The sequence below is a fragment of the Prunus mume genome, linkage group LG1 (assembly GCF_029339155.1).
Source record: "Prunus mume cultivar Tortuosa linkage group LG1, ASM2933915v1, whole genome shotgun sequence".
Lineage (NCBI taxonomy): Eukaryota > Viridiplantae > Streptophyta > Magnoliopsida > Rosales > Rosaceae > Prunus > Prunus mume.
Genome location: NC_142698.1, coordinates 21,120,923 through 21,132,328, shown reverse-complemented (window position 1 = coordinate 21,132,328; position 11,406 = coordinate 21,120,923). Strand labels below are relative to the sequence as shown.

The window sequence follows — 11,406 nt, the reverse complement described above, 5'->3', positions numbered from 1 at the left end:
AAATTGGCGAAAACATTCTCACTCGGCCATGTGGTGATTCGGGTTTTATGTTTTCAAAAAATAGTATAGCCGGTCGGCTATACTATTTTTGACACATGACACCTAATCGCCTGCTAGCGGAGAAATAGGAAAACTTTCCTGGCAACAAGTTTCTGCCCGCCTCAAGGTCAAGGGCTCTACCTCCCTGGCGTTCCATTTTTGTATATTTAATATTTAAATAGTATCGCCGCATGGCTATACCTTTTTAATATAAATAAATATTTAATTAGTATTGGCTATACCGTTCTAATATATTCAAATATTTAATTAGTATAGCCGCACTGCCATACCGCTGAAACATATTCGAATATTATACCAGCTGCCATGGCCTCTCACTCTGTTCTGCAACTCCAGTCTCTCCAGTCCAGTAACCTCAAGACACTCACCTCACTAGGTGCTCAATTCGGTGGTTGATAACCCAACTAAGTCCAAGTGATACTGATTTCTGGGTTGATTTTTTGTTTTCAAATTTATTTAAAAGTTGGGCATCTGGTTAAGGGATTCAAGTTTTCTTTTTGTTTGAAGGTGTGTGTTTGGTTGCTTTAGGCTTGATAAGGTGGAAGAGAACCCACCATTGACACAGACGATTGGAGGAGAGAACCCGCCTAGGCGGCTACGTGTCAAAACACGTATAGCCGAGCAGGCGATACTAGTTTTTTAAAAAAGGTAAAACCGAGTTTAGCCGCGCGCTATATGCTATACGGTTTTGAAAAATATTATTAAAAAACCCGAGTATAGCCGCTCGCGATATGATTTTTAACAGTATATTATGCTCCATAAATAGAATTTTATATGTATAGCCGTACGGCGATACTCTATAAATAGAAATTTTCTAAAGTATAGCTGCGCGGCGATACGTTGTAAATAGAATTTTTCAAACGTAGAGCCGGCGGCTGCACTGCGAAGAAAGACCCATGAAATGTAGTTCAGCGGATTGCATTTCATATATGACTGAAAATTACAATTCCACTCCTATGACACTAAAAAACCAAAGGCACATTCCCATCTATCTCACAGAGAGGGAAAGCACAGGAGTTCTAAAACTTTGCCCGGCAACAACAACATAAGCAACTTAAAAAACAACAGCTGAAGTCCAGAAAGTAACAATATATATCACTTCAAACTAGTCCCTGTCCTTCCTATAATAAGGAGTGTCTTCATCATCATCCTTGGCCATGCCAAAGGTACTTTTGACAGCATCAGCAGTACTCTGTGCCATGTTCTTCACACTATCTCCAGTCTGCTGGAGGAACCCCTCAGACTTGTCCTTCCCGGCCTCCGCCGTATCTTGGGATTTTCCGGCCTCTTCCGAGGCCTTCTGCTTGGTCACCTCCTTGCTCTGCCAGGCCTTACCCTTTGCAACATCTGCTTTATCCTTGGCAACTTCTTCCTTCCCTTGGACCTTGTCTTTGGTTGATTGCGCTGCACCCATTGTTCTCTCTTTGGCTGCCTGGGCCGTCTCGTAGGTCTTGTCCTTCACTGCCTGGGCCTTCTCCTCTAGTGAGCCCATCATCTGGCTTGTCTTTTCCTGAGAAAACAAAAAAGTAGCATGTATAAATACTTGTAGAAATGTAGCTAAACTAACTTGTCAATGCATGCATTGTGAAAGAGTTACCTGAGTTTGGCCCTTGGCTTCACAGCCCTGTAGCTCTGCCTATGAGATGCCATTTCTCTTTCAACACAGTGATTGATATGCGCTGCAGGAACTTCTGAACGTTTTTGATTTGTAAACTGTAAAAGGTTACTCTTCAAGTTTGTGATGCTGGGAAAGAGAGGTAGTGCATGCTATAAATACGACTTGAAGTGGGCTAGGTGATTGACATGTGTCCTGAATGTGGACACATAGATGACACGTGCCTTGCTCTCATAAGACATCGATGACTAATATGACTTAGACTACACCACGTTGCCACGTGTTGGTTTCGCTTCACACATACGATTGTTTACTGTAGTACACTGAAATTGATGCCTGCACTGCACCCTATCTATCATGCTAGTATTGTATGATTGTATGATTGTATCCTTGTAATTGCTTGAATAATGTAGCGTCACTCTTGTTTTTTACCCTTTTTTTTCTTATACAAGTTATATTGGGATGGAGATTTGAAGATTGAATCTCAGATGCGTTGGTGAATGTTCTTAACAAATGGAGCTACAAACCCCTCACGTTTTTGACACCTTTAACCTTTCGTGTACAATGTAAAGTAAATTTCTTTTGTTGTAACCAAACCAGGCTGCATAATAACTCCTTTGCGTGGAAATGTGCTTTTCACATGAAGGGTATATCAAACTTTCATGTGCTCTCTTGCAGCCCATTAGCGCAAATGCTAAGGTTGGTATCTTCTAATCACTTGCAAAAACCTAAACATTCACCATGATTACAAATTAATTAACCTTCTTTTACACACATTAAACATTGGATTATTTGTTATCTTTTGCTTTTCAATTGAGTGTCTTTCTTGAATTGTTTGTATTCATATCTCTTGCACGGAATTAATGTATTTCTTTCGGTATAGGCCACAAGAGTCTCGTTGGATTTTTCCCACCATAGATTCTTTCCAAAGCAAACACATAAATATTCTTTAAATTTTTCTCTCTTTCTTCCTTTCTTTCTTTCTCTCTCTTATCTAAAACTAAAAGTATGTACAGACGTTAAAGATCATGTAGAGTCAGGGCCAGGTCAGCCAAGCACAGTTCAACATTTTGGACTTTGGGGGGTCATATTCTTCTCATGGTCGTGATGACAACTATTCTAAACTTTTGGTGGTCAACACATTGCCATTAATAAAAAGTAGCTAAGCCACCAACTGCATCATTTGCATTAACTTCCAAAACCGAGTGGAAATAATTATGATTAAAACAGAAAGAAACTCTTCATCCAAAAAAAGCAGAACCCTTAATTTGAAGTCCTGTGCAGTCAAGTCTATGTCGCAGACTAATTAATTATAATTACATATATAATTAAGCATGTGTGTGGTCAAAGTATTAACCACTAGGCTGTTCTTCCTTTTCTCCTCCTATATATATAACAAGGGTTTCCCCAACTCTAGCTCAAGCAAATACACAACTCTTGCTGCAACCACTCTCTTAGAAAAAGGAAATTAGCAACAACAACAACAACAAAATGGTGGTGGAGACTTCCTTGGTGCTGGTGGATAACACATTGATGAAGGTGGCTATGTTTGTGGTAGTTCAAGCTTTGGTTTATCTCATCCTTTCAAGTTCATCCAATCTCTTTTCCAAGAACAAGTTGAGGTCATTCAACAGCTTTAGGCCAGTTCGTTCTGCTAGCATTAACCGTCTTCTGGCTGCCATCTCTGATTTACCAACTGGTGCTGCTGATGATCCGGCATCACCATCCTGCAGCCCTAATCCTGCTAAATATAGATGATTCATGTCCTATATATATTTGACACATGTATAAGCTCTGTATAAATATATGTCTTCTTTTGTTGTTTAATAAAGTATTGTTATATGTTAAGCAGTGCATACTTCAATTGGGAGAGCAGTCATCAATTTGTAGAATTCTCTTGATATATTAGAATTGCATAGCACTCTCCTATAACATATCAACACTATGAGTCTATCTATATGACATGTACATAGGTTTTCATGGAAATTCATCAGTGCAGAAAATTAACTAAGGTTTCCCTGGAGAAATTTGAATGATAAGAGACCCTGAAAAGAATAAATTGATGAATGCTTGAAAAGGAGGACAAAAGTGAACTGTAATTTCAAAGTCAAATCTTGATTGGGATATTTTCTTATCCTTCTTTAAAAAAAATAAAGTAATTAAAGTAGTTCTCATCCCATTTTATGTTTTAGAAAATACAAACAATTCACTTCAATAGTAAAAATTGTTGTAACATCACAGGACATATGACACCAGATCCAGATCAGAGACAATGATTGAAAGCTCAGCAATACAAGCCAAAAGTCCATAACAAAGATAACGTTGGCGTGTTTTATGCAAATTGCCCCCTTGCCTAATGCTTGGGTCACCCTAGCTAATCCCACTTCCTTAGAAACAACACCAAAACATTAACAACTAGCTAAGCTAGTTGAGATCTTTAATTAACAGGTATTAAACCAAATAATCTTAAACAACATTAATCATAGTGTACATGATTATGTAGCTTTTTTGGGCTACAAAAGCCATTCATATTTCATCGTACATAGTTTACCAGAGCTGGGATCCAGAATAAGTTTAAGAGTAGCATAAGAGGCCATTTGGGCAATCTATTCCTGGAGATGATACTGGATGGAGAGGACATCACATAATAACCAAAAGCCTGAGAAAGCACAAAGCAGACCGCCATATGCATAAAGGACACATCAGGACCTATTTCTTGCATATGCTGCAAAATTCCCTGGCATACGATGTTCTAATCCAACTTTTAAAAGCTGGAGGAACATTAATAATCAAATCCGGAACCCAGGTGAGCGCTAAGAATAGCATAAAAGGCCATTTGGACAAGTTGTTTTTGGAGATGGTACTGGTTGGAGAGGAAATGAGACAATAAAGAAGAGCCAGCAAGCACAAAGTAGATCACTGTGAACAAAAAGAACATCTCAGGACTCATTCTTTTTTCCAAAATCATGCAGAAGATATTGACTGCAGGAAAGGCAATGAGATAATGAACGAAAGCCTCAGAAACAACCCCAAAAAGGGTCATGATCTCTGAAGTAATATTTATTTCTATAAATTAATTAGAGATGGTTCTGACTTTGATGGGAAATAAACAGAAAACTCCTGGGAAAATTTACAGGATCATATATGGCTTATTTGTTTGGAACTGTTAACTATACATATAGAGGGGAGAATTAATGCATGAAGTGCAGCCACCACATTGACTTGTAGGCTGTTCTTGCTTAAGGCTGAATATTATTCTTATTTGACTACGCGCAAGGTGACTCTGACTGAGAAGCCCGCCTTTGGCATATCATATCAGTCAAAATTAGAACATCAATTAGTCTACACAAACTCCAATTAAAACTCTTCTTCCCCTCTAATCAAAATTAGATTCTGTTTTCATTGTTCCATTAATACACTGAGTTCATCACAGAAACATATTGGCAAGGTCTCATTTTTTTTAGAGTGTTAATTTTGCTTGATTTTCAGTCTGAATCTTGTGTTACGAAGTTTAAGTGAGTTATCTTGTATCTCTAAGCTTTCTTGTTTATACCTCATCCCAGAAAAATAAGAAGGTTTTATTATGAAGCAACCCAAAAAAATAAAAAAAAAGACTTTCAAAGGAAGGAATGACATGTTGAATTCAAGAAGAGCAATGGTATCTATCTGTCCATAATTTTTCTCTGTTCAAGGAAAGAGAAAGGCAAGATTAAAACCTTTTTTGTCATTGATAGACAAATATTTTTGCCCGTTGAAACTAGAAGTCCAACTCCGACCCCTCTCTCTCTCTCTCTCTCTCAATTATTAAGTTAAATATCTTCTAATGACAGGTCATTAGACATTGATTTCTCTTCCAGAATTTATGTTCTATCATTTGTAAATAATTTATCCACAAAAGGCTACAATGATATCTAGCAATCTAGGCTTCCAATCAAAACTGCCATCTGGTCCTCTAAGAGTGGGTTAGGAGCCCCCAATGTGAGACATACTATATTATTATATTAATATATCTTCCTATCTGCACAAAGAAACAGGTATATAAAGTTGTTCAATTACCTTTGACTTCTTCAAATGTTGTTGTCTATCGTTTGCCGGTGTAACAACATTGTTCAATTACCTTTCCCCAAAGATACAGATTACCTTATAATAAGGAGGAATTTCTTCATAATTGATTATGTTATTAACATGGATAATATTTTGTGATTTTGTGGATGGATAAAATTTTCAATTTCAAATTTCAAATAAATTATAAAAAGCTTAATCATTTTTTAGTTAGGATCAGTACATTGTGTCAGACTCTAATAAAAACGAGTGTAGAATTAATTCATCTAAATCTAAGAACTTGATTATGTTATTAACATGGAGTGGTGGATGCCATCGCTTAATCCTTTTTTAGTTAGGATCAGTACATTGTGTCAGACTCTAATAAAAACGAGTGTAGAATTAATTCATCTAAATGAACTTGTAACGCCGGACACAACAAGAATCTCTTCCTTTATCTAACAACTAACAAGTGAAATTTGCTCATAAATCTTTACTTTGGTTGCCTTAAGTTGAAGAGACATAACGAAAACAGGAAAGCCAAAATCTTCCTTGGATTCGTGCATTCATGGCCACATGGCCTTTTCAGGCGACCCATAAATAATCGCATAAACTCAAACTCGCGCGAACTGACTGTCTCTTTCAGAGGAGCCATCGCCTTTGCAACGTTTGGATCCAGTGACTTGGTCACTTTGACTTTCCAGAACCAGAACCAATAGCCAACGAGCAATGCAACTGCAGCCAAAGTAGCATAGACTTGACTTCACCTGACCACCTCTCCCACCCCCACTCTGTTTGAGGTCACTTTTTCAACTTTAAACGGTCCGATGGCCAGGAGGCTGGTTTTGGTTTGAAATATTCAAAACGTTGCGTGCGGGAAATGTCAGCTTGCCAATACCAATGGGGCAAATGGGGCAATGGCAAAGAAAGGAGGAGGCGCTAAAAGACACAGACCCATTAATTGCAATGAAAAAGTATAAAATATTGTCCCAAGTGTGCTTAGGTGTTAAGAGGCAACAGAGACACACGCTCACAAATGCAAGCAAGCCAAAATCCAAAAATCCATCATCTTTGAGACTTTGACTCTTGGAAGTTGGAAACTTTGTCATGCCCAAATCAATCTAAGACACGCATATAATCCGGGCCAGCTTTCACGGATTTTCTCCACCTCAACATCCTCGTTCTTGTGTTTATCTTTCTTTTCTTTTTTATTTTATTTTCTTTTTTGGAGGAAAAAAATTGGTTCAATTATTGGAAGCTGGGGTGGATTAAAGTGAATACTCAAGCACTTGGGCTCAGAATCTCATCTGGGAATTGGGCAGTCCTCTTTTTTTGTGCCATTGGTTTTGGCTCAAAATCTCATTTGGGGTATTTACAGTTCTTGGTAAGATTTTCTATTTCTTCTCTGTTTATTTGTTTGTGTGTTGTTTATATTAGGTAGTTTGATTCAGAGTGCAATTTTGGTGGGATGCTTGAATTGGGTTTTGCTTTCTTTAACTGGTCTGGAATTATGCTTGTTTGGAGTATGCAGTTAATTTGTACTATTCAGCTTCCATTTTCTGAAATTGCTTTGAAATGTGAAATGTGTGCTGGAGAATGTCATGAAAAGTGAAAGCATCTCTTGAGATGTAATTTTGCATATGCTAGATTGTCTTTGCTTCTGAGTTTTCCACTTTTGTTACATCTTACTTGGAAATATTCATCGCCAGCTTGTCTTCTTTCCCCCCTTTTTTATTCCTCTCTTTTTGCAGGGATCTTCACTGTGCATTGTAGTTGTTAAAGATTCCCATAGCACAGCAACTCATTGTTTTTGTCATTTTTCTTATTTGGAATTTCTTGGGTATAATCATTTGGAAGTTGTTTAATCTGAATACGCTAACTTCTGATAAGTCATGTGAAGGACAAGATTGTTTCATGCTTTTGTAAGCTTCACAGTGAGAAAATAAGGCAACTACTTTTACTTTTAGACAAATTTTCATAATTTCCGAGAGGCCCGAGAGAATTGTTCTTCCACTTTTCTTCACACACGGAAATTAGTCTTTTTTATCTTCTTTTGAGACTCATGACACAAGTGAAACTACTTTTTCTTCAATCACTTATGTTAACAGTTCTGATAGGTTTTGTTGTGAACAGGAAATAGCATTGTAGGCAATGGAATTATTGCTCATAGCTTCCATTCGACAAAGATCTTGTTAACCATGCTAACTGTGGAACCACCTGCATTTTCTATCACCCTCTCCTAGAGAAGTTAAGAGACTCAGTGAAGGTTTAGGGGTGGAGTTGTAAGAAATCAAGAGTTGTTCAACTAAACAAGAAAATAGTCACTAAGCACAGTATCTCCTTGTTTCATTTGCCATTTTAGGTGGTGTTTTTAGATGGAATTTTGGGCTCTAAAATCCCATTTTAAAGTATGTCTGACAATTCACAAATCCATTCCAAATTTTTCCCAAGATCATACCCTAGCCCCTTTCTCACCCAAAATCCCACCTCAAACTCTCTCATCCAAATGCACAAGAGATAAAGTTTTTCACTTGTCTAAAGTTGACTTCAATGCAATTAGATGGCTTTCTTGAAAATGTAGATTGGCATCTTTATTTTCTGCCTTTTTCTGATAAATACCTTGCTTTCCATAAAATCAACTACATAGATTTGGTTAAAAGAGAAGTTCTGCATACCACTAAACTTCTGATGGTGGGTGACAGGGTAATTAAATTGACACTTGATAAAAGTTACACAATTGGGGAATAGACTATGATATTGATCCCAATTTGAGAGTACCGGCATTGACATTTGAGGAAGAAACATGTCTCCTGGAGGTCGCTTCTGTGAGGATGTGGCTGAGTCTCGTATGGCGTTTGCAGATTCTGATGTTGCAACTTCCACTGGTGATGTAAGGACTTCCCCTTTCAGAAAAGCTGCCCCTGGTTTGCTTGGAATTCCTGGAATGCCATCAAACCACAATGTGCATGACCTACTCGAGTGTCCTGTTTGCATGAATTTAATGTGTCCTCCAATTCACCAGGTATGTTTTAGTATTTGTTCAAAATTTAATGGTCATGGAGGATCTCATTCTCCTTTTTATTAATATTAAATTATCAAAACTTCAAAATAAGAAAAATCATAGAGTCAAATTAATAGGCTTTGAAGTATCGGGTAGTTGTACAAAATTACATTATCTAATATAAAGTTACTCAAAATTTGAAACTCATTTATTTTGCATAAAATAGATACAACTCAGAAAATATTCACAAATTTGAATATCTCAAAAACATGTACTCCAGAACTGGATTTCTTTGAAACTGTCTACTCATCGAATGTGAAGCATTAATTTAAAAATACCATCACACATCATCTAACATGATGATTAAAATGTACACCATCCTATCTTATATATAATTATATACTCCATGTTTAGCTCTGTCTCATAAACTCCGAACAAAATCCATGCCTCTGCTTGCTACCAGGAGGACCTCAATTGCATTTTCCCATTTAATGCATTAGCATTATTTGATCTTCAGATTGCATTAAATGCACATAGGTCCTAATATACATGTCCTAGGATATGGTTGTATCAAAGTGAGAACTTATTGAAGCTTATATTGCAGTGTCCAAATGGCCATACTCTCTGCTCGAGCTGTAAGGCTAGAGTGCACAACTGTTGCCCCACGTGTCGCAATGAACTTGGAAATATAAGGTGCTTGGCACTGGAGAAAGTAGCAGAGTCGCTGGATCTTCCTTGTAGATACCAAATTTATGGTTGCCAAGATATATTCCCATACTACAGCAAGCTAAAGCATGAGAAAATCTGTAAATATCGTCCATACAACTGCCCTTATGCTGGAGCTGATTGTTCTGTCACAGGAGATATCCAACTCCTTATGATGCATCTTAAAAATGATCACAAGGTTGACATGCATGATGGATGTACTTTCAACCATAGATATGTTAAATCCAATCCCCAAGAAGTTGACAATGCTACATGGATGTTGACGGTAAGTTTTTCGCACTCACTCTCTTTTTTTATGTATATAACACGCACAAATTGCATTTCTATAAACAATCTTGTCAGAAATATTGCATCTTTTAAGTACCAAGTAAAAACTTAATACAATATTTTTTGTGTTACCAGTAAAAGTACCTTCATTGATTTCAGGATGACATTTCTTTTCAGATTTCTACTGTTTAGTGTGAAGGCCACCCTTTTGTGGGAAATCCATGAGTCCATTCACTGTCTGCATCAATAAAACTCCTACTGAGATAGTTTAATTTGTAATTCTGCTCTTTCTTAATCCTGAAAGGAAAAATTGCTGACATTCTTGTGTAATCTTTGGCTATGATTTCTTTAATTGCTGAGAAGAAAGTAGAAAAAGGGGTACAAACTTTGCAGTCTTATATTTACCTTTTTGGAATGCTTGTCTGAGCCATACTCAGACTTGTTTCCCTTCCCCTCTGACCAGCAAACTGTACATCCTACTTGTTTCCGTTTCCTGAGTAATTGGTTAATGCATTCTATCTTTTCAATGGGAGGTGTTATCCACTAAGACGATAGTATTTCAATTCAGTCTATATGAACGTCAGCCTGTTATTTTGTAAAAGTATGTTCCTTGAAGTTTTTAAGACATGTTTCACTATTAAGAAAAATTCAAATGTGTTTTTTGCAGTTGCTTAGCTTCTCTTATTTGATTCAGTTCAACCCCTACCAATGTATTCATACCCATTTGTGATATTTGAATGTAGTGCAGATTTTTAACTGTTTTGGGCGTCAGTTTTGCTTGCATTTTGAGGCTTTCCACATTGGAACTGCACCTGTTTACATGGCCTTCCTTCGGTTCATGGGTGATGATGATGAGGCAAAGCAATTCAATTATAGTCTTGAAGTTAGTGGCAGTGGCAGAAAGCTTATATGGCAAGGAATTCCTAGGAGTATCCGAGATAGCCACAGAAAAGTTCGTGACAGTCAAGATGGACTAATCATTCAGAGGAACTTAGCACTCTTCTTCTCCGGTGGTAATAGGCAGGAACTGAAGCTGAAAGTCGCTGGTCGTATATGGAAAGAACACTGAGATATAAAACTAGAAACTTGTTCAAAGATATTTGTAACCTTTTGCTGTGAAAAATAAAAGGTTGGAAGGAATTCAGGGCTTAACTATGTAGGAAGGCTGGATTTATGTTGCTTGATAAAATTAAGATGCTTTGGTTGATTAGTTTATATAGGACAGTGTTTTGACTATGGATCTTGTGTAAGAAACAAAAAAAGGCAGGGACTGCATGCATGTAAGTTTTAACTGAGTCATGGTCCAAGGTATATTTCCACACTATTCAATCTTGATAACTTTTAGAAAGAAGCTTACTTGAGTCATGGTCTAAAGTATATTTCCATATCGCTAGTCCCATGGGTCATTACAAAATAATGTTGTTTTGATGTCACACTTCGATGAACGTTTATCAACCATTGATATATATAAGACAATTCGATAAACGTAAACGTTTATCAACCGTTGATATATATAAGACAATTCGATCAACGTAAATTGTTGATGTATATATAAGACAATTTGATGACCTAGAGAATGTCCTTAGCATACCAAAAGCCCAAATAAAAATTGAAAAACGTATTGTCCTCTACCTACAGAGGAAAGAAATAAAAAAGTAGTACAAGAAAACCTCGTTGAAATCAAGGTTGCTATATTTCT

General features: G+C 37.1%; 2 protein-coding genes and 1 pseudogene across 5 annotated transcripts; 2 read left to right on the top strand and 1 right to left on the bottom strand.

Annotated features, from left to right (window-relative positions):
* Positions 1–959: 959 nt before the first annotated feature.
* Positions 960–1,786, bottom strand: LOC103326765 (uncharacterized; annotated as a pseudogene). The gene is made up of 2 exons (XR_016122248.1): positions 1,655–1,786; positions 960–1,567 (listed from the first exon to the last, which is right to left on the bottom strand). The product of XR_016122248.1 is annotated as an uncharacterized LOC103326765 (transcript).
* A 1,277-nt stretch (positions 1,787–3,063) lies between these two features.
* On the top strand, positions 3,064–3,457 carry LOC103326675 (uncharacterized). The gene has a single exon (XM_008228947.2). It carries the CDS (start codon positions 3,164–3,166, stop codon positions 3,428–3,430), a length of 267 nt encoding a protein of 88 aa, XP_008227169.2. The 5' UTR covers positions 3,064–3,163; the 3' UTR covers positions 3,431–3,457.
* Positions 3,458–6,717: 3,260 nt separating this feature from the next.
* On the top strand, positions 6,718–10,943 carry LOC103326466 (E3 ubiquitin-protein ligase SINAT2-like). Of its 3 annotated transcripts, XM_008228800.3 has the most exons (5): positions 6,959–7,097; positions 7,847–7,995; positions 8,416–8,735; positions 9,319–9,705; positions 10,456–10,943. In XM_008228800.3, exons 3-5 carry the CDS (start codon positions 8,517–8,519, stop codon positions 10,774–10,776), a joined length of 927 nt encoding a protein of 308 aa, XP_008227022.1. In that variant the 5' UTR covers positions 6,959–7,097; positions 7,847–7,995; positions 8,416–8,516; the 3' UTR covers positions 10,777–10,943. The 3 variants fall into 3 exon arrangements, with proteins under 3 accessions (XP_008226952.1, XP_016652432.1, XP_008227022.1); XM_008228730.2 differs by lacking the exon at positions 7,847–7,995 and having other exon boundaries at positions 6,718–7,097; XM_016796946.2 differs by lacking the exon at positions 7,847–7,995 and having other exon boundaries at positions 6,719–7,097; positions 10,451–10,943.
* The last annotated feature ends 463 nt before the right edge of the window (positions 10,944–11,406 follow it).

Bases quoted from the DNA above. Each gene is read 5' to 3' on its own strand.
- LOC103326675 (XM_008228947.2), top strand. From the start codon at position 3,164: ATGGTGGTGGAGACTTCCTTGGTGCTGGTGGATAACACATTGATGAAG.
- LOC103326466 (XM_008228730.2), top strand. From the start codon at position 8,517: ATGTCTCCTGGAGGTCGCTTCTGTGAGGATGTGGCTGAGTCTCGTATG. The intron at 8,736-9,318 runs GTATGTTTTAGT...CTTATATTGCAG, and splicing joins TGTGTCCTCCAATTCACCAG to TGTCCAAATGGCCATACTCT. The intron at 9,706-10,455 runs GTAAGTTTTTCG...AATGTAGTGCAG, and splicing joins ATGCTACATGGATGTTGACG to ATTTTTAACTGTTTTGGGCG.